Here is a 27,855-nt window from a genome sequence, read left to right on the forward strand (position 1 = left end):
TGTTGGCGCTTGTAGCTTGATGAAAGCTTAAGTGTAGCCAACAGCACAGGCATCAAGGTAAGGTGATCTGGCATGGCTGCCCAGCCCTTATGTAATTTCTTGCCTCGCTGTGATGTTCATGGCTCTGTTGTTGTTACAGCTTTGATCTATCACAATGATAATGGTGTTCCAGAAACCGACGCTAGTGGATAAAGGTATAGCAGATGAGAACTACAGATAAGAACACTGCTCCTCTGTACACTTCATCTGTAGAGGAAGCATTAGCATAACATTGTGTGTGCTGATATGGCCTGGTGTAGTGTCTTATTTGCAGTGTTAAGGAGTTACTAACTACAAGTATCAGCTCTACTAACTTAACTGCCTACATTTTTCAGTGTGACAGTAGTTCATCTATTTTCACAATTATGTTCCTTTTCCACTGACTCCCAATTTTTTTTTTCCATTTTACAATTAGTGGCATAACGTCACAAAAGGCAGCATTTATCACTTCGTGCATTCCAATCCGCACACTTCTTTACTATTCTATGTCACTTTGCGGTGTAAGTACTGTGAGCAAAGTTGTTTTTTTTTAGATGGGAATACTTTTCTTGGTGGATGAACTTCTGATTACTGGGTTACTGTTACCGATATCATTTCTGTGAGTGGAGTATGCTCTATATGTAAACCGTCCCTTCCTGTCTTTGCTTGTATCATGCAAAGGTTTATCAGTTTTACTAGCTTTTTACATGGTCGTGGCATTGCAGTTGAAAGATTGGATATAACTTTACACAGACAAGGCTAGTAAATGCTTCTATCACACAAGTAGACATTATTTTCTGTGCCAATCATCATTATACCACAATTTCTGTTAATAGAACTTAACTTGTATTGAAGACAGAACATTACTTTAAATGTGTAGGTCACTTAAACTGTATCGTAACAGCCTTCTTATAGTGGCAAAAGGGCTTCAATTCCTGGCAGAGAACTTGCTTTTACACTCTCACTATACATGACTTTTAACCTCTTGCCTCAGTTGGCTATATTTCTCAGCAGACAGGGTAACTGAGGCATGGAGTTCAGGCCCTTGCTGGGGGTCAGCAGAGTCTCATTTTGTCAGATGAGCTGCTGAATTGATGGATGAACTGTGTGCCAAACTAACAACAGTGCTAATCAAGGGTGGACCAACACTATGGGATCATGCCTAAACTAATTTACTATGAAACCATACACATTTTACTTAGTTCCAGGTGTCAAGTATGCTTGTTTTCCTACAGTGAGCCAAAATCACAATTGCCAAATAAACTTAATACAATAATTATATAAGTAACAGATTAAAGTTGATTCATTTAACTTGAAGTTTCAAGACCATTTGAAATAGCGACCATGATCAACTGGTCGATTAGATAGGTAGACTATTTTATATAGATTTAATATTGTAATACTTGATTGTATTTGTTGTTAACTAGGTTAGGAAACATACAATGGACAATAATTTTATGCATTAATTATTCTGTTATAACCTGTTTATTATTAAAATCTAATTTACTGGAATTACAGGGTTCACAGCCTTACAGTGTCATGGCAACAAAGTTGTAAAATTGGATATAGAGTGGCAAGTCAAAACTCTTTTTTTTTTTTTTTTTTTTTTTTTTGTAGTAATCAACATTATGCCACAAATTAATTTACTAATGTTAACAAATGCAACCTCGTACACTGCAAAAAAGTATTGCCATTTTCAAGACATACTGTATTTTTGTCTTGTTTTCCAGTAAAATAGTAAGATAAATGGTTACAATAGTAAGATAAATGGTTACAACAAGAAAAAACTGTTTGCCTTTAGGGTAAGAAAAATAAACGTAATCTTTTTTCTTACCCCACGGGCAGATTACATTTTTTTCTTGTTTAAGTCTAAAGTTCACTTAATTGTGTCAGATTTACAATTGAAGTTAGAAGTTTACATACACTTAGGTTGAAGCCATTAAAACACATTTTTAAGTCGTTTAGGACATCTACTTTGTGCATGACACAAGTCATTTTTCTAACAATTGTTTACAGACAGATGAAGCGGATGCTCTAAAACCACCATAAAAAGCCAGACTACCATTTGCAAGTGCACATTGGGACAAAGATCTTACGTTTTGGAGAAATGTCCTCTGATCTGATTAAATAAAAATTGATATTTTTTTGGCCATAATGACCATCGTTATGTTTGGAGGAAAAAGGGTGAGGCTTGCAAGCCGAAGTATGCCATCCCAACCGTGAAGCATGGGGGTGGCAGCATCAAGCTGTAGGGGTGCTTTGCTGCAGGAGGGACTGCAGTTCACAAAATAGATGAAATTGATGAATTGTGACAAGCGATGTGAGCATAAGTCACCTTGGCGGTTTATATATGCTACCGTCGCCGTGTTGTCCATCTGGACCAACCCTGAAGCCTCCGCAGGGCGAGCAATATCGCCAGCAACTCGAGGTAGTTGATATGCCAATGCAGTCACGGCCCTGTCCAGGAGACCGCGGCTACATGTCCATTGCACACGGCGCCCCAGCCTCGCTTGGAGGCGTCTGTTGTAACAACGATGCGCCTGTACACTTGCACTAAGGAGACCCCTGCATGCCGAAATGCAAGGTCCATCCAAGGACTGAACAAGTGGCTGCAGATTGGCGTGATGGCCATGCGATGTGTGCAGCGGCGCCATGCCCATTTCGGGACTTGAGTCTGAAGCCAGTGCTGAGCGGTCTCATATGCATCAACCCGACTGAGACTGTGTCTAACTCCATCACGAGAAAAGAGATTCTCTGAACTGGGGAGAGCTTGCTCTTTTCCCAGTTGACCTGAAGCCCCAACCGGCTGAGGTGCCTGAGCACGAGGTCCCTGTGCGCACAAAACAAGTCTCGAGTGTGAGCTAGAATCACCCAGTCGTCGAGATAATTGAGGATGTGAATGCCCACTTCCCTTAATGGGGAAAGGGCTGCCTCTGCAACTTTCGTGAAGACATGAGGTGACAGGGACAGACCGAAGGGGAGGACCTTGTACTGGTATGCCTGACCCTCGAAGGCAAACCGCAGAAAGGGCCTGTTCCGAGGTAAAACAGAGATGTGGAAGTATTGCCTCCTTCAGATCTACCGCTGTGAACCAATCTTGTGCATTTCTCTCAACACCTTGGCCTGGTGCACTTGCAGGAGAGCCATGGTGTGCAGGGTGGATGCGGCCATGAGCGGTGCTCTGAGCCCAGGAACCAATCGTCTAGCCGTGAGGGTTCAGGGCAGTGTGGAGGGTTCCAATCCAGCCCGACGCTCGCTGCCGCCTGGGCAAGCATGGCCACCAGCTCCGCGTCTGCCTCAGACTGGGCAACTGGACCCAAAGGTGGGAGCCCAGTCGAGTCCTCCGCATCCGACTGGATCAGCCCGCTCTCCGATGCTGCGATTGAGAGCTCATCCTGTTCCCGAGCCCTGAATGAGACATTAAACTCTCTATGGGGCGAGTTGCCTGTCTCATCCTTGACCAGGGCAAATGAGCATACTGGGGAATGGGATGTCCGTGGGGGATTACCCAGCGGAACCACTCCCTTTGGGGTCCCCAAATTGCAGTGAGAACATGACCAGGAGAAAATGTTGTAATGTGCCTTATATCCAACAGCATGCAGAGGTGTATGGACCGGCAGTGGAATTCTGCTCTCTGTGAATCAACCGCTTGAAGAAAAAATCTGAACGAGTGGTTGCGAGCCAGCTCCTTTTTTACCCGTATGTCTGGGAGTGGCATGAAAATTCCACTGGCCAATTCCCATTGGCCATTTCTCAAAGATCAGAGGTGTTTGGGGCTCCCAAGAGTGACTCCTAGTGTCACTACATTGACATAACGTCGAGTGAGTGACAAATAGGGAACTATACTTTCACAGCAGGAGCTATTTTTGGAAGGCACCTGTGTATTTTTACATGGATGGATTTGTGGTTAAATATTTCCAGATTACCACAAAACATTCCACAAGGAATCACTGTGATTTTCTCTACTGTCCGTGTAACTTCTCGGAACAAAGTACAAACTTTTGAAAGAGCTGAACCTTCAACACAAAGTAAAAAAAGCTATTGCAATAACTTGATCCCTGCTTTGAAAATAAACCAAACTCACTTTGACCAAGAGAAATGACAAAAACAGATTTAATATATTTAGTCCCCCCCCCCCACACTCCACATGCAGCACTCTGAGGGGGAAATCTCTAAAAAGGAATTGTGCTCGCTGATAGCACAGTTTATTATCGTAATTCCATTTGGAAAAGTGGCACTGATCCCTATAAAAAACTAAGCTGATTTTTAAAACATCCCAATAGAAAGGGTTTATCTTTAAAACTGCTTTTTAATCAGATGCTGAATTTACAGTGACAGTAGTTAAAAGCATCATCTTTAAAAACATTAAAGTACACATACAGTACAGTGGTTGATTTGAGGCTTTGTTTTGTCCATTCCGTGTTGATCCTACAACACAGAGGTCAATGGTGACCTGTAAGTGGCCCTGCAAATGAGGCCCCTTGTGCTCTATTTTGCCAGAGTATCTGTCCCTTTGTCTCGTTTTCCTTGACAAATTGCCTTTGGAATACTTGAAGAACTAACTCATTTTCACCAGGATTCCATTGTTGTTGTTCGACTATAATACAGTTTGTTTGAAATTATGTAACACTTGGAACTCCCATGCTGTCTGGAGTCCTCTCATGTCCGTCCCTTGAAAGTATTCATGCAGGTGTAGCTTCCTGAGAATTTATGGATTTCTTCCAGGGCACTGTGAGGGAGGACACTGTTTCGTAGGTAAAAAAAAAAAGCGATAAACACAATGAATGAGGCATTTCAAAGTGGATTTACTGAAATATTTTGATGTAATATAAAACTGTACACTGTCGATGGAATCAGACCGTACCATTTCAGAATAATGAGCACATGCATGGTCCATGGTAGGTAAACGAAGGCCGTATTGGTCCTGACAGCATCCACTGTTCTCTGGGCTACTACCTCTGGCTTTAGAGGAGGGAAAAGTTGGGGGAACCTGCAGAGCAAAACCCCAGGCATGGGTACAGTTAAATACAACTGTTTTTAAAAAGCAATCAGTAGTTATTGTGGCTGGTTGTCAAACTTACAAAAAAAAAGTAACTTGGTATTTTTTTGACATGTATCATGGTAAAACCATTGTTTTTTTTTGTACATGCACCACCATATTTTTGGACATGTAGTCAGTGATATAAATACTTTTAAATGAAAACTATTCCTCTTATATAATTCTCTCTTTATCTAGAACTTGACAAAGTTAAAAATTAAAATAAACACAGTTTATCCATATTACCATATATTCCATATTACTCAATTTCACATTATGCCACATTTCAGTCTGATATGTTGTTGACCAGTATTATTATAAACGTTCCTCAAGAAACTGGCAATCCTTTCAAACCGAAGTAAAAAAGAAAATATAAAATTTTTTTTGGTAAAAAAGCACAATAAAATAACACATCTTGCAGAAAATAAATGTAAAATATATCTATAAACATAAAAAATAAAAAAAAGACTAAATAAGACATAATTTTCCATAATATTCTTTAGCATGCTTTATTTTAAAGTGTTTAAACAGATTGTTTGTATTACCACAAGTGATTGTTGCATGTAGGGCTGGGCGATATGGCAAAAAATATTAGCACGATATTCTTTTTCATATCATTCGATATCGATATTTAACACGATATTGAATCATATTTGCACATTTTTTAGAATTTCCAAAAAAAGAAGAGAAAACAAAATCCTAATAAGTCTAAATATTCTTTACAAAACTGCATTGGGGGCCCAGACACTGCCAATGCAGTGGCGTCTGAAGGATCGTTTATGAAAACATTACAATATTTTATAGAGTTTATCAATTAAGTGCAGTTGGATATGAATGTTACAAGATGATCTGTTCATTTTGAATCATAATGACAGTGTGTGTATATATATATATATATATATATATATATATATATATATATATATATATATATATATTTTTTTTTACATTAAAATTATATTCATATTTCTTTACATTAAAGTGAGAAAGACTAGACTACAAACTATTAATTGTTTTGTCTTTAATATTTGTCAGAGATGATGACATCGGAATAATTTCACAAAATTAGAACAGAAATCTATTTGTTTATTATTAAAGTCTTGGAACATGCTGATTAATAAAACTAAATTTAGAAAGAAAAAAACATTATGGTCTAAAGGCGCTCTGGAAACACGCACCTCATGTTTATGCACATGTGGGGAAAAGAGGATGCGGGTGCGGACCGGGACAGGGCATCAGTGAAGCATGTTTCAGTGCTAGAGAAAAATATTCAAGAATACAGCCCAGAAAGATCAGATATGATGTAACCGGCACTGTTGTTTGTCGCGCTGCTCACTAGAGACCATGAGAGGGCGTAACCGTCGTCATGATGTCTTGCAGTCAAGATGGAATCAATCTGGGGTCCGGATCCGGAAAGCGGTGACCTGCGCAGCGGGGGCAGTAGCAACTTCATACAGTCTGAGGCTGCGTTTCCACTGACGTGGAAGAAATCCGCACAAAGCCACTCCCAATGCTAGGGAACCGCTTGCCCCACGCTGCTGTCAATTTTACAATCCACCTCGTGAGCTTGACGCTCGGCTTCCATAGGAAGGAATCGAAAGCGCTCGCTCACATTCGCTCAGCACACGACAGTGGAAACATACGACAAGTAAGCCAAACTGCTATTGTTTTTAGCAACATGCATGTCTAGATGTAGAACACAGGCTAAATATCGGAAATTACTCAAAGGCTTATCATCGATATCGTGGAGTTAATTTATTGCAATAAATATTGATATCGTTTTATCGCTCAGCCCTAGTTGCTTGACAGTTTGCAGATTACATTTTTGTAATCTGTGTCAGCTTTTGTGAACCAGATGTCGCTCCTGTTTTAATAACAAGCTCCTCTTCATTTTCATAACTTTACTTTTGAGAGGTACTGATGTGCGGTGACTCTGTCCCGGCAGAGTGTGTCAGTCAGATCATGGTGGACTTCTGCATCCTTCGCTTTAGAATGCTCAGAACCGGCCCGCAAAATCAGAATTGCAAAGAATCAGCCACGAGTTTGTGGGCACGTTTGCGGCGGTGCCTAATCTGCATAATTCCTTTAGTGAATCTGGCGTTAAACCAGCGTGCACAAATATTGACATTAATTCCATGCTCGGGCCTGGTTTCAGTATCATGTGAAGCATGCACACTAATAGATACAGTCACGCTACGCACATGGATATTTACATATCTCGATATACACGATATAGCAAAATCTCTGTCGATTGGCACTTTATATCGTAGACACGATACATATCGGCATATCGCCCAGCCCTAAGCAATAACAAATTGTTTTGGGCATTCAACCTCGAAGTACTATGTAAATGTATGTATGTAAATGGCAAGATACTGTATACGAATATGGAAATCATTGAGTACCATGGTATATATAAAAGTACCATTGTATTACCATCTGATACCATACTGTAACATGGCACAGCTAAAATATTTTTAAGGGCAGAATATTACAGCAAACAAAGTCAACATGAAACTTCAACTTTTACTTCTATAATCTAACATGTTTCCAATTGAAACAGGATATTAAGTGAGAAAACAATGTTGAGCAGGACTTTATTTATTCATTAGGAATGGACTGGATTGTGAGTTGTGTTTATATGACAAGAAGTATGAAAATAAGAGGGCTTGGTGAAATCAGGCGAAAAGGAAAGTCGTTTCAGAGGTGGAGCAAGTTTTTTGATTCTGATGAAAGATTACAAGGACAAATTGTTTTTATCTTGGGAATAACCGCACAGCTGAATCCTACACAATAAGACCATGAAAGAAAGTCAGTACGTATGTAAACTGGGTTGAAATTATGATTTCATGTTGACTTTAAGTGATAATAGTGCTTTGCCTCTCAGTTTTGGAAAACTTTAACTTCAAGTTGTGTATTTCCATTGTTTCCTCAGCAAAACACTTCAACTCACCTGACTCTCATGCCCTGAAACATTTCAGTGTTGGTGTGAAATGGGAGGACAGTGGTACAGCCCACCCCAGGACAGTCCAGCAGACCCAGAGTGAGGCTCTCCATGAAAGCCAGTGAGGATGCTTTAGAGGTGCAGTAGTCTATAGCACCAGGGATAGGCGACAGAGACAGGATGGAGTTGACGCACACAACGTGGCCGTTTTGTAGTTCCAGCATACGAGGCAGGAAGGCTTTTGTTGTCTGTGGACAAAACAATTTTTAAAAATTGTATTAAATCCAAGGAAGTGAGAACTTAGATATCAGAAAATTACATGTAGAATGTTGCAATCAGGTTCCATTTCAACACCCATCAAATACAAGTAAAAATTGGGTTTGGCGGGTAAAACAAAATAGTCCGATGCTCACTTATTCAAAATCGAAAGTGTACGAAAGGTCTTAAGAAAAAATGTCCTCGCAACTTGCACGTCTTTTTAAAATGTTTCAATTGGTGGAAAATTTATGGTCAGGTTGATGTCAGATGAATTCCTCTAGAATTACAGGTGGCAACATATGTGGAATATTCCTCTCAAAAAGTCTTCATGTTTTGTCACATAAACAAATGTGTCAAAAAGCTAATTTTAGACTCTGGTTGCAACTGTTTAAAAGGTCTGCCAAAAGATATCAATGCCACTCACTGTAATACCACCCGATCCCTTCCTATCTTACCCTACCCAACCACTCAGTGTACTTACCCAAAACTGTCCCATTGTATTGATATGCTGAGTCTTCAGAAGGGCATCATCATCACTGTCAAGCAAACTCTTTCCATGCACCACTGCAGCATTATTCACTAGAATGGTTACATCTCCCACCTACCACGGGAAAACAAAGTCTAATGGTGAGACACGTTTTCTTTTAGGACTAGTAAATTCATGTAATACTGCCATATTGCTGGGGCTTTTCTAACCTTGTCATTTCAGTCTTTGCATATACCTGTAATCTGTAAAGCGTTATCTCAATATATATACCTTATAGAGGTTGACCGACAGCTGACCTAACTAAGGTGGTGGGAAAGGCTGATAACTGATTAATCAAAAAAATAATAAAAATTAGTTTATAAAATGTCAAAAACATTTAGTAATCTTTCCTTGCTATGACAGGCACAGACAGAGTCCTAAAAGAATAAAATCGCAGATGCAGTTTATTGTTCAACCAAAATCCCCAAAATAACCAGAAAAATTCAGATTTGGTGCATAACGCAGGACTTTGTAAAGTATAAACAAGCCAAAATCACACCAGGGACTCTTATTTTGAAATGACGTAATGATGAAAAAAATATTGGCAACTTAGGCATGGATTTTTGCATACAATGATAGTTCCAAAAACCAACTATCAGTATATAAGTCTACCTCTAATAACTTACTCTTTAAAGTCAACAAGAAATGCAATTCGCAAGTTTTGTACTTCCGTAATCGAGCGTATGTGATTACATTTTGAAAAAGATCACAAGGAAAATTTGGAATACTGTGCACTAATGAATCATGGTTAATAAGATCAGCAATATGTTGATGAAAGTCAATAGTGTCACAATCAGATTTTATGGGACATACCTTCTCTCTTACAACCTTGGCTTGCTTGTAAACATCTTCCCTGTTGGCCACATCGCAAACAAAGTAATGGCACTCCGTCCCCATGAGGGCGATCTCCTCGCATGCCTCTTGCATACATTTTTCTGTTCGACCCCACAGGATTAGCTGATACAAGAAAGGAACCAAAGGTCAATGGTGGAGCATTTTAGAAAACAGACAGGAAATGCACAGGTTTACAAAGCACAACACATACACACTGTAATGATGTGAGCTGTCATATTGAAAATAAAATGATTTATTGAAATGTTTCTGAAAGCAAAACATAACTCACCACTGCAAAATAGAACAGAGGGTCAGTGATGCATATTTAGGGATGAATTTGTGAATCAAAAGGTTTCATTTGTGTAACAGTATTTTCCATGTTGTCCATTGCTATTCATAAACAACGCCTTGCCATTTTTATCATTAGTAATGCAAACAAAGGGGTAGTTAATTCAAAAATGAATATTCTGTCCTTATTTACACATTCTCATTTTGTTCCAAGACATATGAGCCTTAATATGAGCCTCAGTCACGATTGTCTTTCATTGCATTGTTTTTTTTCCATACAATGAAAATGAATGGTGACCGAGGCTATCATTCTACCTAACTGGAACAACATTTACATTGTTTTGGTGAACTATCCCTTTAAGGTCTTGAATATGTGTGTTTACTAATAAACCCAAGCCTTTGAAGCCTAACTTTCATTCCAAAGTTTTTGACAAAACTTTTCAAATGAAAAATATTTATTTAAAACTCTCTCTGAGGATCAGGAAAAATATGGAATTTCACAGAAAGCTGTGCATTACAGTGATTTTCCCACAGGTGAGGAGTGTTCTTGGGCATGAGCCAAAGTGCCAGCAGCAATATGAAAAATAAAATGGTTACATTTATTGATCACAATAATCAGAACAAACAATTCACCCATCAAGTAATATACTTCATTATCCGAACTGTAAGCTGTGTACGGTTGCTATGTAACGTAGCAATTTGACACACGAAAGGCCCGATACATACTCTACGCAAGAATGTGAAGGCAGATGCTTCTAGCAATGCAAGCTCAATGTTTTGTGTAATTGCATTCCAAATGTGTCAGATTGCAAATACATAACACAACGCAAGTACACGTTGAATTCTTAATGCTGCCACAAGGGTGCATTAGCACAAAGTGTCCGCTTCTACAGTACAGTGAGTTTTCTCTTTCAAGTCAGCTACTGTAATGACTTGCAACAGTTTGAAGAGAATATTGCTGAGAATGTAAGTCAATATATTTATAGCAAATTAACTGAATAATAACAAATGCAGTTTAATGGCACAGACATTTGAAGGTATCTCTATCGCCCCTTGAGTACTGAGGTGTGTTACCGCCACTGTGATAAAAGTATGCACATCAAGCATGTTCAACTGGACTGTGCATGGGCAACGTGTTGGCCAAGTGCTCGCATTTGCATATATGTGCTTTTTAAAATCATTTTCTGGCTTAATACGAAATGTGCAGTTACAGGTGTACATTTATCTGCATTCATTTATTGTACCATCAATCAGAATTAAGATTCAAAACAATCAATTTTATAAATTCAATTTTAATCGTGAGCCCTGTTTTACCACTAAAATCATGGTTTAAGATTTTCCATACTAAGGAAGGAAATATATCCCACACCAATATATGATATTTAGTAGTTAGGGTATGGTAGGAACAGAACATTCCCTTTCTCTAAAGGAACAGTGGGGCTACTTTTATTGGGCTGCAAATCATTTGGAGAAAGATAAAGAGAGATGAATGTGAATGGATTTGCTGGGACAGGGAACATGGGGGACAGTGACTGGACAATTCGATTTGTCAGTCTGAAGGGTCAATTAGCCCTTTTCCACTGAAATGGCGATGGTTCGCGTGCCGAGCTTGTGCTCAGCTGGTTCACGGCCGGGGCAATCTTGAGCCTTTCATAAATTGGCCACACTTTTCCACTGACTTCAGAACCAAACGGTGAAGTAATGGGTTACACGACTTCTGTACCAGCCCATAAACAAACATGGCACGTCACAACAGTGCTTGTGTTCAGCTTTTACTCTTGTTTTTGAGGACATATTAAATATACGGAGTAATGCAATCCAACATTATCTCTCTAGTTTATCTCAGATCTCTGTAAAGACCATATCGCAAGTAGAGTGCTGGTTTCATCCGCGTTACCTGAATGCATTTGATGTCTGATAATTTTGTGGCATTTTTTATTGTTTTTATAGAGTGAAGAAGTACTGTTTGCTGCAAATGGTAGCTACTGTTGTTGTTTGGTAAAAATTTGGTGAACCATGTTTTCAGCCCCAGAGCGGCCTTTTTTTCAGCCGCTGCCATATCACCCTGCAGCTATTGCCTGGTTGCCCACTAAAGCTAAGCAGGGCTGAGCCTGGCCAGTACCTGGATGGGAGACCTCCTGGGGAAAACCAAGGTTGCTGCTGGAAGTGGTATTAGGGAGGCCAGCAGGGGGTGCTCACCCTATGGTCTGTGGGGGTCCTAATGCCCCAGTATAGTGATGAGGACACTATACTGTAAAAATAAAAAAAAAATAAAAAAAAAGCACTGTCTTTCGGATGGGACGTTAAACTGAGGTCTTGACTCTCTGTGGTCATTAAAAATCCCTAGGGCACTTTCTTGTAAAGAGTAGGGGTTTAACCCTGGTGTCCTAGCCCAAATTCCCCCATTGGCCCCTATCTATCATGGCCTCCTAATAATCTCCATCCCTGAATTGGCTACATCACTCTACCCTCTCTACCAATAGCTGGTGTGTGGTGGGCGTTCTGGCACACTATGGCTGCCGTTGCATCATCCAGGTGGATGCTGCACACTGGTGGTGGTTGAGGAGATTCCCCCTATACTATGTAAAGCGAGAGTTTGAGAAAAGCGCTATATAAATGCAAGTTGTTGTTGTTTTCTGTGGTGGAAACGCATGGAACAGTTCAAGAATTAGCATCGGCCCAGGACTCATCACCTCTCACACACATTTTTGTAGAGATTACACAGCCTGCTGGACAAATGGGACCAGTCATTATCTGCTTCATTAGCCTATTAAAATTGTTTGTGTGTGTAGCTGTGAAGGTCTGGAGTAGCCTGACAAATACTAGTGATTATTTGCGAATAAAGCAGCCATTTCCATCCCACGTGTTTAAGAAAACTTCACTTTTAGAGAAATTGGCTTAAAATAGAAGTGAAAATGGAAGTTAAGCCACTGTGGATCTTTTACTACAACAAATGTAATAAATGACTTGCGGTTTAGAGCACATGTCAATATCCATTTTCATGGAATATCCAAAAATTTTAATAAAATGTGGATGGAAACCCAGCTACAGATGGAGAACCAACGTAAGACAGTCTTAAGGGACTTTGCTTTGCTCTCCATTCTCATTAAAGTTTATCGGAGCCAGCATCTAGTTGCTGGGATTTGTCGTAATAGAAATAAATGAGGACAAAATACTGAAGGGTGCAGTATCCTTATTCACACTGCTGGCTGTTTGTTGCTGAAGAAGGAAACACACTTGCTTGCAACATCATTTGCCATGGGTGTAATTGGTCCGATTACTTATTTCTTTCTTTGTGAAAGCAGCTGTGGAAATTTCCAACCTTTTGAGCATTTGGTGTAATACAAGTAAGCAGTTCATCCAACTCCAACATGGAAAAGTGGAGCCATTACCAGGGTCAATTACAAGGTTTTCCAAATGCAAAGAAACTCTACACTGCTTAAAGTCCTCAAACAGTAGCCTCACTATTTTTGTAGCTAAATGTGTTCTCTACATACATCAATGTAATATTTGCTGTTCAAACTAGCCTAAAGTAATCTCTGTGGTGGATCATTATTTATTTGCTGATGACCTGATCTACAGGTGGTTTCACCTATTTGGGCTTATGGACTTTTATGTAGTAAACCTACCCATGTGTTTTTGTATAGGGCTGCTCTGTATGCATGGCCACTGAGGTAAATAATGGGATTTCACAACAATCTTGATATTTCTGCTGGATAACAAGGTGGTCAAGTATACAATTAAGTTATGAGCTCCATCTGCACAAATTAGAAAGTCTTATCACTCCAGTCCTTAATGGGACTGAGTACACAATATTAAAATATAATATGCTAAAATAAGGAGCAAATAAACCATACTTAATCCTGTTCAATGAGGACACACATTGTTAATTTTCAATACAAGTTGAGCTCAATTGACAGCATTTATGAAATAATGTAGATTAACACAAAAATGTTTCGACTTGCCCTTTTTTCTAAAAAAAAAAAAGCAAAAATCAGGGTTACAGTGATTCGCTTACAATGGAAGTGAATGGGGCCAATCAGTAAACGTTTAAATTCTCACTTTTTCAAAAGTATAGCCACAAGATGTAAACAGTATGCTGGTTAACATGATTTTAGTGTGATTTACTAACCTCTTCTGATTAAAATTACTTCAAATATTACAACTTTGCTGCCATGACGCAAAGCTGTAAACCCTAAAACTACTTTACAATGACTTTACAGCCTCTCTGTTATCTCGTTTTGTGGTAATAAACATTATGCCACAAATACAGTCGATTGAGCTGAACAGTTGTATTGAACACGGAATATTCCTTTAAGGAGAACCACTAACGATCAGTGTTGTGTATGAATCAGATGATAAAATCGATCAAAAGTACATGCTTACATGTATTATAGAAACCTTAAAATGGTTAGATTCTGTCATCATTTACTCACCTTCACTGTGTTCCAAAGAGGAAAGAAAGTTCCTGGTGGGTGGATAAACATGAGTTTGAGTAAATGATGTCAGGATTTTTATTTTTGAGTGAAGTGTATAATTCAGGTGGCTCTAACTTCTGTCCACCTGTAGTCTTCCCACTTGCCCCCGCTAAGTCATTCACTTTGCTCCCTATGGAATGGGTCTGCATGTGTATTGAGGATTGGAGAGGGGCACGGGGAGTTCGGGGAGTTCAGGAGGCAGTCGCCTGCCGCTGTCTAATTAGTGTGGAGACATAAGGGTCAGCCACAGGCCACTGCTCAGCTGGAGATGTATGTCCCCTGCCACCCTACCCCCAGCACATCCACATACAGAAAGCAATTTACATAGGGCATACTTTCTTCACACTTTTGTTATGTTGCAGGCTTATGCTAAAATTATTATTTTTTAAATCACATTAAACTACACTCCATACCCCATAATTACAAAGCAAAAAAAAACAGATTTTAGATAACTTAAAAGATTTATTAAAAATAAAACTGAAATATACCATTGACATAAGTAATTAGACCCTTAACTCAATACTTCGTTGAAGCACTTTGGCAGCGATTAGAGCCTCAAGTATTTTTGGGAATGATGCAACAAGCTTTGCAAACCTGGATTTGGGGATTTTCTGCCATTCTTCTCTGCAGATCCTATCAAGCTTTGTCAGGCTGGATGGGGGACCATTGGTGGACAGCCATTTTAAGGTCTCTCCAGAGATGTTCGATTGGGTTCAAGTCCGGGCTCTGGCTGGGACACTCAAGGACATTCACAGAGTTGTCCATAAGCCACTCTTGCATTGTCTTGGCTGTGTGCTTAAGGTCATTGTCCTGTTGGAAGTTGAACCTTTGGCCCAGTCTGAGGTCCTGAGTGCTCTGGACCAGGTGTTCATTACGGACATCTCTTTATTTTGCTGCATTAAGCTTTGCTTCAACCCTGACCAGTCCCTCAGTCCCTGCTGCTGAAAAACACCCCAACAGCATGATGCTACCACCACCATGCTTCACAGTTATGATGGTATTGCACAGGTGATGACGGTACCTGGTTTCCTCCATACACTACTCTTGGAATTGAGGCCAAACAGTTCAATCTTCATTTCGTCAGACAAGATAATCTGTTTCTCACAGTCTGAAAGTCCTTTAGGTTCTTTTTTGTATGTCTTGCGCTGAGGAGAGCCTTCCATCTGGCCACTCTGCCATAAAGCCCAGATCAGTGGAGTGTTGCAGTTATGGTTCTCCTTCTGCAAGTTTCTCCCATCTCCACATATGATATCTGGAACCATTGGGTTCTTGGTCACCTCTCTTACCAAGGCCATTCTCCCCCGATTGCTCAGTTTGGCCAGGCGGCCACCTCTAGGAAGTGTCTTGGTTGTTCCTAACATCTTCCATTTAAGAATTATGAAGGCCACTGTGCTCTTGGGAACCTTCAGTGCAGCCGAAAGGTTTTTTGTAGCCTTCCCCACATATGTGCCTTGGCACAATCCTGTCTCTGAGCTCTGTAGGCAGTTCCTTTGAAATAATGGCTTGGTTTTTGCTCTGATATGCATTTTCAGATGTGAGACCTTATATAGACAGGTGTGTACGCCTTTCCAAGTCATGTCCAATCAATTGAATTTGCCACCGCTGGACACCATTCAAAGTGCAGAAACATCTAAAAAATGATCCATAGAAATGTGATGCACCTGAGCTAAATTTTTACGCATTGTAGTAATAAGAATTGTGGTATAATGTGCAAAACTGTCCAGAAAATAATGTCACAATGCAAAAAAAAACGTACTTGTCCTAAATGTCGGCTTCGTTTTCTTTATGCAGAGTATAATTTCCTACGTTCTGTATTGATTTTGGGTTAAATATGATCAGGAAATTTTCTTGACAGGTTTTGTGAGAATCATCCCTGTAACTGTATGTTAACAATCAACTCACTTGTGTCTATTTACATTTCTCTTAAGTAGCCTAACTTTAGGAGAAACTGCTGAGACAAAGTTGATACTTCAATGAAACACAACTGAGACCTCTTGTGCTACGTGAGAGCAATCTCTGAGCAATACAAATTTTCTCTGGGTTATTTTCCTTTGGTAATGGGGTGACACTTGAAATGACTGTATAGGGCTTGTTTAGTAGCCTATGACATCCTGTAACTGATGCAAAATATTTTTAGTATTGAATTACCAGGCAATGGCGGACCTCTTGACCGCTACAGAGAATTTCAACCCCCACATAGTCAAGTTAACTATGAATCTGTGATTTTGTGCATTTATGATTCATCTTTTAAACATTCTTTAAGACTGGAGTAACTGTGAATACAGCCACTGCAGTTGCTGTTTCCAAAGACTTGACAATTTCAAACAACGGGTGTTGACAAGCATGGTGGCTTCCTTTAACGTACTGCTGCAAAGCTCTAAATAAAGAGCAGCTTCTTTCAAAAACCTTTGCCCTGGGATGATGTAATAGGTGAATTGTGTCAGTTAGTATTCAGGGATCTAATGTCTCCTAGTTGTCTGCAGTGTGACATTTGCGTTGCGACTTTTACGATGAGTTTTATTTAGCCCCATACATGCATACTTCTCTGAAGGAAAATGTGTGTAAATCCAAGTAACACCACCTAGAAGCAGGGCCCCGTCACTGTGGTTACACAAGATATTAATCTCTGTTTATTACAGTTGGGGCACTGGGGCTATTTAAAATACAATGTCTAGGGTGGGTAAGGCAGCTGAGGCATTTCTTCCCAGCTCTTGATTTTCATTAGATTTTGCATTTTACAGTCTGAGTGTTGAGACACAAGAGTATTACCCTACTGACAAAGTGATGGATTTAATTAAGCTATCAATACATTAGATAAAGACTCTAATGAAGTAAAAATTATTTGAAAATATACGACTAGGAAAGCAGGCATCCTGCTAAAGTTAATGGCACTGTTTCATTCTTGGGTCAGTGGTCTCTCTACAGAAGATTTTCCAATGATAAAACCACAGAAGTAACTTTTGTTTAAAGAAGGATATTTTCTGAAAAATTAACTGTTCACTAATTGACCCAGTTTGCTGTACAAGTTTAGCCAGACTTTGGGTTTCAGCTCTGCATTTTGATTGGTCTGTTGACCGTAGGGTCATGACCTATGCATTGACTAATCAGACCTATGAACTGTTGAAACAATGGTTATATGAGCAGGAGATGCAATGTCTCTAGGGAGAAAAGTAGCCCATAGAAAGTTACATTTTGTGTGAAACCAAACAAACCATGTTTGACAAGGTATGCCCTGACAAAAATGGCCATACTATCCAGTTACTACAGTTTATGTATCTATGTTTTAATTAAGTATTAGACACCACTCCCATAAAAAATTAAACTTACACTGTTTGAAAATTATCCCATATTCATTTATTATGGTTAGTAGTAACAATACATATTTTGACTACCATGGCATTTTTTAGTTTTGTGTTCTGCACCCCTGCTCTAGATGTGTGTTTACCCAGGAATATTCTGGGTTCTATACAAATTAAGCTCAATCAACAGCATTTGTGGCATAATGGTAATTACCACAAATTTATTTTGACAAGTCCCTTCTTTTCAAAATAAATAAAAATCTGGGTTACGGAGAGGCATTAACAATGGAAGTTAATGTGGACAATCCGTAAACATTAAAATACTTTATTTTTATTTTTTAAATATAGCCAAAAGAGGATATTATGATATAACACAAATCACTTACTAAATTTTTTTGTGTGAAATTATATAACATTTTCCAACTTCATTGCCATGACATAATGCTGTAAAACCTAATATCCTAAAGCAACTGTAAAAATGCTGATTCAAACAACTTTTAGCTTAAATAATACTTTTTTAAATGATAATTTTATACAATTATAAATGTCAAATTTCTGCCTTTTAAACCGTCCAAAAATTGGCCCCATTCACTTCCATATTAAGTGCCTCATATTATTTGTTATCAACATAATGCCACAAATGCTGTCACAAACGCAGTCAATAGAGCATAACTTGTACTGAACCTGGAAAATTCCTTTAAATTACAATTAAATTGTGTAAGGAGACACAATGTTATTATAATTGTAGTCTATGGCGTTATTACATACTTTTGTTTCATATGAACATGCTGACATTTAAATGATTATTATTTATTAAGCTTAAACGCCAATTAGTGCAGGGGGGTGTAAATTGCTATGAAACTTTAAAATTATCATAATGTATCACCTATGATTAACAAATGATAGAGAGAGAGAAGTAGAAAGATAGAAAGAAGCAGAGAGGGAGACAGCCTGGTATCCAAAGAGTTGTGACACGAGAGACCTGACTGTTATGTTTTGCAAGAACTATTTAAAGACAGCGGTGAGCTTAAATACCAGGCAGCAAAAATACAAATAAAGCCATATGAGCACGAGTTATGATGCATGTTTACCTTTTTAGCCCCGCGCTTGGCGAACTCCCTGGCCAGGTGACGGCCGATGCCACGTCCGCCACCCGTGATAAGCACCACATCTCCGGTCAGATCTCTTCGCTTGCTCGGCAAGAACCAGGACACTGTCGCCCTGACAACATAGTACAGTATCTGAATAGGCAAGAGCACCACGGAGCCCAGCGCCTTCATATCCATTTCACTCAAGACGCGCCTGCGTCTCAGTTCTCGCCTGGAACAATTGCCGGACAAAGTGAATCCTTGCTCGGAGTGATCACCTTTACCCTAAGAGTGGATAAGGCAATTTTTGCAACATTAACGCACGCTAAATACGGTAAAATGCAATGTGAGAGCAGTGTGGCATTTTTCGCACATTTATATTCCACGGGAGTCTGAACATAAACTCCTCATCCACGGAGCTCTTGTTGCGACAAGTGTGCGCTTCTTTTACGCACCAGACGGTCTCCAACTATGACGATATGTCGGATCTGAATTGGGTTTTAAGGGGACCATTTATCTTGATTGACAGCTGGAGACCTGACAGTATTGTATTGTCAAGGGTTTGTTTATGACGGTATATGTCCCTCCCCCAGTAGCTGTGTCACAGGCCATTTTCGCCGCCTTTTCAACCTTCAACCTGTGGTTACATTGTAAGGGGCCGTAAACACCGAACGCGTCCTTGCGCTATAAAAGCTAGACGCAGCGCCTCGAACGCAGGTGCCTGGACTCCCGAGACGTGCTTTTTAAAGGTGCACTCAAGTCATATTTTCCGATTTTTTTTTTCTCACTTCTTAATAAATGTATATCATTTTGAAATATATGCATAAAATCATGAGCTCTCACTTGATATTAGGACTCCAGTCATCAGTAAGCATCTAAAAGCTGTTTATATCTACATGAAGAGGGTCCCTTCATGGGGGCTGCCATGTTAGAATCACATGACCAGCCGAATGCTACTTGCTTAACCTCAGCAACTGCACTTTTGTTGCACATTTTCACTCACGGATTAAATTATGTCTGATTGTGACTTTAAATTTGGATTGATGCTACATCCATGCCCCTAGGTGTCAGTTTAAGTCCAAGATGGCAAACAAAAAAGTGACATGTTTACAAGTCGAAGTTCTGTTTAACTTGACAAAGCATCTTAAATATGTGGCAGTACTGCGCAAAACTCACCACAATGGTCAAATACGTCCATTTCTAGCATATTTTTACATTGAAAAATAATTTCAATGTGCCAGACTCATAAGCACTGTGACATTTATGACCTTAATGTTGTTTGTTTTGCATGAAACGTTTATATTTATTTTTACTGCATTAGTGAACAACATTAGTTAACAAGAACTAACAACCTTCAACGTTTTTAAAATCAAAAGTTGTATATTTTAACATTAGTTAATGCTCTGAACTAACAATGAACAATTTTATTTTTATTAACACATTAATAAATACTGTAAAAAAAAAAAAAAAGTTCATGATACCTAATCCATTTACTAATGTTGACAAATTTAACCTTATTATAAAATGCTACCAAAATATCTTTAAAAATAGATCAGAATAAAATAAGAATAAAAATCTAAAAATAAAAGTCCTTATTCAGAAATCTTAAAGTAATAGAAAACGTATTCAATTTAATTGCACCAATTGATGTAGGTGTAGTTTTTGTTTGGCAAGTTTTGTAAACAGATATTGATATTTGATTTCCCCTTATTTTTGCTGCTTCTTGTCAACTCAAATAAGGTTTCCATGGCCCGAAGTCTGCAACCTTTAATGTGAACAGGTGTGTGTGTTGTTACAATTGTTGGTCTCCTGTTTTACTTTTGAGTCCACAGAACCCAGACTCAGGCGGAGGGAAGATTCCTTCAGACCAGAGCAACCCCAGAACAAGGAGACCTTTGCAACCAGCTCTTAAACTTGCACAGTAAATCCAGGAGCCGTCGTGGAGATTCCAGACTGTTATTTTTGGCCCGGCCTCTGCTTTACTGCTTAAAATCTTAATAGAGGGCTGCTCAGACCGGACTGAGTTGAAATGCAGCCTCACAATGACTGCTATGTTGTGCCTCTTAGTAATGGCTCAGCAGCTCTCAGAGAAGACTAAATGGTTGTCTGGTGGTGGAAAAACATGTTTCACTGAAATGTGCCAGTTTCTGGATCTGTTGTTCAAACAGAGGCATGAAATAACATGGGGTGACATTAATCTTTCAGTATTGTACTGTAGAAACTTGTATTTTGATGTGAGCTTTCTTTAATCTTCCACATTTTGCCTTGCTGTCAACATGTTGACCCTGAACACGAAAGGCTTTCTTGTTTTTAGTTAGAGTGTCACTGCCATCTACAGATCTTTAGTGAAAGTTCACTGAATAAACCATTGCATAATCAGAGGTAGCCGTAGCTCCAACATTACCTTTCATAGAAGCTAGTTTTATCATTAATGTGCATTAGCAAAGCAAAATGATTAAAGGATCTAAAGCTTAGTTAGTTTACAATTTATGAATATGCAGTGGTTTGCCGTTCCTTTAGGCCATGCCGCCGTTAATTGCCTCTATTCAATTTAGTATATAATCCTTGTGCATTGTTGACATTGCTAATTAGCTCCTAAGTTTTCTGGTCAGTGGCCAAAGAATGTGTTGATAAGTCACTAGTCAGGGTTGCTAGATTTGTGTGCAAAAGACCAATCCAAAACCACATGTGCTTAGATTTGGGACTATAAGTCATTGTTATCTTATTTCAGTCATAACCACCACAGTTGACTTGTCTGTTTACATGAAAAAAATAGTATCCTGTTTGTTTTGACTTACTGCAAATTGTGGTTGGTTGGTAAAAAATCCTTACAAATCTAATTTGTGCAATAGGTCAAACCCTCAACCGATGGCAACAGACCTTGTGCATGCACTAAAAGGGAGAGGGATGGTGTATTTTGAACACTTACTGCTGTGTGGGCAGTACTTTGAAGTAGCCATGTACACTGGAACTGCAATTCTTATAATCAGGATTGCTGCTTTTATTGCAGGTTTTTATTTGTTGTTAGTTGGCCTTGTGTACTTTGAGTTAATAAATTCAGAGATTCCTCCTGGAGTTGCTAATCCAAGAAAACTACACGTGGTTCATTGCGTGTATGTGGGATAGCAGTTGTGGTGAGTGTTCATGCCTTTTGCGCTATGCTGTAGTTGGCAAATCCAATCATATTGACCTACTTCTTAGGTTTAATAGCCTACTTAAAAAGTTTTCTAACCACAAAATAGTAATCCACTCTGTGCCCTATGAAAAATTTGTGTTCAAGTTGAAAGTCTGAACAATAGTCTGTGACTGATTTTTATTGCAAGTGTTTTAGCGTAAAGACATATTGAAAAATGTAATGGGGCTTGATATATATTCCACCTCAATAACTCTTCTAGAATGTTTTTTATTTTTTGGGCTCTACATAGAAAGCTACTCCATGAGCCATTCAAATAGAACAGTTCAGCCAAGTTCACTCAAAGGGGTCATGAAATGCATTTAAAAAAAATATCTTCCCTGGTGTCCACTGATAATATCAGTAAAGTTTTTTGCACCAAAACTGTAACTGGTAAGGATGGGCAAGGAGGAGGTGGGAACCGGCAGAACAGTCAACATAACTTTAATGACATAAAAGAACTGAAACATAACACAAAATACACAGATGCGTGCACACACACACACACACACAGCAGCTACTTGTCTGTCTCTCTCTCTTGATCTGGCCCCGGCTCGTCTTTATTCACATCCCACCTGATTAGGTGGCTCAGCGCCAGCCGTGCACCCTCACTGCCCGCCAACAACCTCCTACTCGTCACACTGTCATAGTTTAGTAATGATCATTTTCCATCTGTCTCAAACGCTCTGGTTTGGCCTCAGCATCTCCTTTGAACTTCAATGTAAACGGCCACTGTTCTGATTGGCTAACATCATGCAGCTCCTCAAATACAGACATATTTAAAATTCAATCGGAACAGAATAAACAAGCTCTCTACAAGATTATAAAACAACATTTCAGGGTTTACATATTATGCACATCCAACACATTTATATGGGCCTTTAAATATGAGATTGCACAAGACTACATGTAAGAGCAACAAATATGACATCAAAATGTGTTATCAATGACTTTAAGCCTTATTCTATAAGAACAATTCAAATGAGATCAGTAAAAGATGCTATTTTAAGCACTAAAGTAATATGTAGTAGATAATGTGTAATTTGTTATGTTTGCATTCTGCATTAATGATGCTAAAGTGCTAACATGCTATATGTGCCATGATATGCTCTGATAAACTCTTTTTATAGTATTTTATGAAGATACTGATACAGCTACATAGATGATGTAAAACAGGGTGTCAGACAGGTGTAAATTAGCAGAATACAGACAAAAGAATGACGATTAGAGGCATATCTCACTTTGGGCAGATGTGTGAATGGCTTTTGGCTATAGGCGGAACATGAGTGAAGCAGAAAATCGAACAACAGAAAGAATTGGCACTTAAGAGTGAGTATAATTGGTTCATTTTATAATCTAATAGAATAAAAATATCACACAACATGGTCTTGGATAATGTCTCTATGCAAAAACTGGAATAGACGTAGTTAAGTTTGCACAAACTCTGTAATAACTCTCTCTGCAAAGCAACAGTGTTCATGTTGAGTGAACTTGACTGACTGAAGAACGTAAATGGAATTAGTGGTCTGCCTCAAAGGAGGTGGTGCTCCAGGTCACACCCATCAATGATGTGGACCAATGACAGTTTGAAGATGTTTAGCAGCAATTACAAAGTCTACCTGAGGGTTTGTACTGGCAAGCTGTTTCAACCAACGAAACAAACTCGAAAACACCATTTTGGCCAGATTTTGTTTGAAAAATGAAATCACAGTCGTTTGTTCTTCGATTTTGCTAGAGATATACAGGGGGCTTTACAGTGCATTCTGGGATTGGATACTTGGGGAACAATGCATAGTATGTTACCTTAGAATTTGGCCAAAACAAGAAATCTAGGAGGCAACATAATTAAGATACCTACCTTTTGGGACGGCCTTCACGTTGGAAGCGCACCTACAGCGTCCCTCCAGCAAATCAGTGTTTGTTGTTCTTGGTTCTTTTTCTTTTTTTATGAGGACCTGGGAAAAGTGAGAAGGCAGATATACATCCTGTGTTTTCGCCAGCCTCTAGCAGAGTGCGGCTGCCAGTTTCGCCCTGCATGGGTCTACCCTGAAATCGGTTGCCACTATTGAAAGGATGTGGGCAGTCACAACCTCACAGTCATCCAGGTGGGCAGGGTACCTGTGCTCAGGTGCCATTCTGTAACTAAAAGAAGGGGAACAAAGGACATGACAACAAGATATCTGTAAACATTAAAAATACTCTCTGTTTTACTGTTTGTTTTTATGTCGGCTGGCAAAACAAACATTACTGCCTCAAACTGAATTGTTGTGAAACAGCTTTGATGCGCTCAGCTCTAGCCTGTTGAAATCAGTGGCGAATTCTCAGGGCCAGCATAGCCTTCTCTGCTGGCCTAATGTGCCAAAAAAAATACCTTTCCTTCTCAATCACCTTTTTGCTTATGTGTTTCCACTCTTAGTTAATCTACAAACAAATTGAGAAAAATGAAAGGTTTATCCAGTCAGAATGAAAAGTAGTGCTGCATTCCATTCAACTCGGAAAGTCAGATTTTACAACTTCCTACTAGGAAAAGTGCAATGGAGTGCATCTTGAAGTCAGAATTAAAATTGTAGGCTCGTGCAGAAATTCTCAACTTCGATTTCGGCGAGATGGTGGTGGCGTAGTGGCTAAAGCACACGGCTGTTAATCAGAAGGTCACAGGTTCTAACCCCACGGCCACCACCATTGTGTCCTTGAGCAAGGCACTTAACTCCAGGTTGCTCCGGGTAGATTGTCCCTGTAATAATTGCACTGTAAGTCGCTTTGGATAAAAGCGTCTGCCAAATGCATAAATGTAAATGAGATGCAGGGGCATGATGTCACACAAACATGTCGACACCCAGGGAGATATACAAAGTAAGTGATAAACATTCACTTTATTAAGTTAAATTTAGGCTTGCTTAAGCATTAAGTGTTGTTTCAAGTTCTAGCTTTCATGCATGGACATGCTTTTAAAATGTCAGTTTGTATTACTAATTAGCTGTGACATAAACTATGATACCCAAAGGCGTAGGGTGTCTTATTCATTGTGAAACTGTGTTATCTTAATGGCATGAATCACACTGAAGGCCTAGACTGTAAATGCACGGCCCACCACTGGTTGAAATACTATGGTTATAGTACCCTTTAGCGGTTTAAAGCCGCTAATGACTCAACGCGGTGACCGCTTTGGCAGAAAGCTTACTCTGGATGTATACCCACTGTATTGTTCCATAAATTCTCCCTCCTGAGGCAGCTCACTAGGTTCTGGAACGGTCCCAAATAAGTCTTATTTGTATTCAAACCACCTTCAGAGCCGAATTCAGGAATGACTGGGGCTTTGCCATGAGCTGAATTTTACACAATGGTGCAGAGTTTGTATGATAATCCACAAAAGGCCTGTGCCTCCTGGGCTATGCATTAAAGACGTGACGTTCAATGGGGTTCCTGTGAGGGTGTATGAACCTGCAGGAGCCTCAGGAGAGATCAGAAGAGCCCTAGTGTATTTTCATGGTGGAGGCTGGGTGTATTGGTGTTTGGAATTATTGGTAATATATGCATGCACAGACACAGAATGGATTTACATTGATATTTTATCATGTTTTCATTGTCTTTTCAACTACAGATGAAGTTGATGAGGTGTGTCGATACATATCAATGGAAACTGGCACCACAGTTGTGTCTGTTGAGTAAGCTGACTTTTGAGATACGCTACATGGTCAAACATTCGTGGATAACCCCTTCTTATTAACGGATATGGATATTTCAGTAGAACAGGGCATACTAAAGTGCTCAGTGCCTTTTAACGTGGTGATGTCATAGGATGCAACCACTACTGAGTCTGGTGTTGAAGCTGTTATAGCAGCAAAATACCAACAACTTTTTGATGCCCATGGTTTTGAAATTAAATGATCAACAAGGATACATGTGTCCATTATTCGGGTATCCACATACTTTTGGCCATGTACTTACAATGTTATGTACAACTTAAAACTCAGACTAAATGCAATTATCACCAAATCTGAGACAAATTTGCAAAACAAACTGTTAACGAAAGGTTTCTTCAAGGTTATTCACACCAAGACAGACTTTTTTTTTCTTGAGCTACAGGAAATGCAAATTCACTCCTGAACAATAGGCGGTGCTAACATAAATCAATTTTATTCTAAGACAGTACAAGTTCCTACATTTTAATTAAAAAATAATAAAATTAAATGCATCACCAATACACTCACCATTGGTCTGACTTTTTGTTATAGCAATTCCTTGCCATACTAACTCATCCTCCTTATCTTGTAGCCATTGGGGCATTAATCAAATAATTACTTGAGCTCAAATACCAAAGACAAGAGCAGTTCTACATCCATCTTCAGTGCTTTTGTTGTTCTTCTTTTGGTGTTTATTGTCAGTTTGCTAAGTAACCTCTGGTGCACTGGCGCAATCAACAGGCTGGACAATGTAGATGCAGCAGCTCTGGGCATGTGACTAAAAGCACTTATCTCATTGGTCGATTAGTTTTCTTCACAGTCTGAAGAAAAATATATCAGACTGCTCTCCATAAAAAAAGTTGTTGGACTATTTGTCAGACCCGATGTGAAAAAAAAAAAAACTTACAACGGAAGTGAAGGGGGCCAATCTGTAAACATTACAAATTCTCTCTGTTTTACTGTTTGTTTACAATACATTGAAAGTGAATGATGACTGAGGCTAACATTTTGCATACCATTTCCTTTTGTGTTGTGAAGAAAGATAAAGAACAACATCCCTTTAAATTTAAATATCTTGTTGTCATGTCCTTTTGTTCCCCTTCTTTTAGTTACAGAATGGTACCCTGCCCACCTGGATGACTGTGAGGTTGTGACTGCCCACATCCTTTCAATAGTGGCAACCGATTTCAGGGTAGACCCATGCAGGGCGAAACTGGCTGCCGCACTCTGCTAGAGGCTGGCGAAAACACAGCATGTATATCTGCTTTCTCCCTGTTCCCATGTCCTCATCTATCCAGCCCTGCAGATGGCAGATTTCAACTTGCCGTCATACCAGCAGAACCATTCTGTGCTCATAATGTTTAGATGCAGAGCGGTATTATTTTTCCTGTAGTACCTCAACAGGGATAAGTCTGTGAGCCAGGAGCTTGTGGAAGGCAAGAATGTTCCTGCCGAGCTGAAACTTGGATCCAACTAATCTTCCACCTCAATTTAAGGAGCGGGTCAAAAACCAGCTAGTTATCTCGGGTCACAATACGTATGTCTATCGCATCATTAAACAGGGCTTGGATCCAGAGATCTCCCCATTACTAGCTGAACATGATGTTCTTCACCGTACACCATCCACCTTCATCCTGACCTGTATGATGTGCTGAGGAATGATGGGATTCTGTTCCAGAAGAGTGGATGTCACATGGCAGCATATGTCTGATGGCTTCCATGGGATCCTCAGCTTCTTTAACGAAGGCTGGCTCACATTTTCATCCTCTCAAAAGTTTATGGACTGGATTTATAAACTATGTAATGACACTCTGACAGAGAAACCAAGAGATTTGTCTGAATTAATCATAAAATGGTCTTGTAAGGAATAGTTCATCCAAAAATTTAAGTTCAGTCATCATTTACTCACCGGCATTATGTTATTTCAAACCTGTATGCTGTATATTCTGCAGAACACAAAAGGAGACATTTTATGTAGCTCTTTTCCTCATAAGTACATTTCATGGTGACAATGGCTATCAAGCTTCCAAAAGGAATGAAAACACCACAAAAGTGATTGCCGCAACACTTCTTCACAAAGTTTTAAAACCTTTACGAATCTTTTGCTTCAAACCAGTGCTTTGGTGTATGTATAAAGTGATTTCAGCTGAATCAGTGTCAAATGTATGTCTGTAACTGATCTGAAGTTTAGCAATAACTTGGGTTCATAAAATATTCCCAACAAAATGT

At 39.3% G+C, this 27,855-nt stretch overlaps 1 protein-coding gene and 1 pseudogene across 2 annotated transcripts; one reads left to right on the plus strand and one right to left on the minus strand.

Annotated features, from left to right (window-relative positions):
- Positions 1 to 4,222: 4,222 nt before the first annotated feature.
- On the minus strand, positions 4,223 to 23,839 carry LOC127632841 (short-chain dehydrogenase/reductase 3-like). 2 transcript variants are annotated; one of them, XM_052111647.1, is made up of 7 exons: positions 23,802 to 23,839; positions 18,775 to 19,056; positions 9,598 to 9,741; positions 8,740 to 8,859; positions 8,010 to 8,248; positions 4,883 to 5,008; positions 4,223 to 4,762 (listed from the first exon to the last, which is right to left on the minus strand). In XM_052111647.1, the coding sequence occupies exons 2-7, from the start codon at positions 18,967 to 18,969 to the stop codon at positions 4,678 to 4,680; spliced, it is 909 nt and encodes a 302-aa protein (XP_051967607.1). In that variant the 5' UTR covers positions 18,970 to 19,056; positions 23,802 to 23,839; the 3' UTR covers positions 4,223 to 4,677. The 2 variants fall into 2 exon arrangements, with proteins under 2 accessions (XP_051967607.1, XP_051967606.1); XM_052111646.1 differs by lacking the exon at positions 23,802 to 23,839 and having other exon boundaries at positions 18,775 to 19,258.
- Positions 20,841 to 27,497, plus strand: LOC127632717 (arylacetamide deacetylase-like 3; annotated as a pseudogene).
- Positions 27,498 to 27,855: the final 358 nt, after the last annotated feature.

This window comes from Xyrauchen texanus, chromosome 39 (genome assembly GCF_025860055.1).
Source record: "Xyrauchen texanus isolate HMW12.3.18 chromosome 39, RBS_HiC_50CHRs, whole genome shotgun sequence".
NCBI classification, from domain to species: domain Eukaryota; kingdom Metazoa; phylum Chordata; class Actinopteri; order Cypriniformes; family Catostomidae; genus Xyrauchen; species Xyrauchen texanus.

Bases quoted from the DNA above. Each gene is read 5' to 3' on its own strand.
- LOC127632841 (XM_052111647.1), bottom strand. From the start codon at position 18,969: ATGGATATGAAGGCGCTGGGCTCCGTGGTGCTCTTGCCTATTCAGATA. The intron at 9,742-18,774 runs GTAAACATGCAT...TTCTTGTATCAG, and splicing joins CCAAGCGCGGGGCTAAAAAG to CTAATCCTGTGGGGTCGAAC. The intron at 8,860-9,597 runs GTATGTCCCATA...TTCCCGTGGTAG, and splicing joins CCAAGGTTGTAAGAGAGAAG to GTGGGAGATGTAACCATTCT.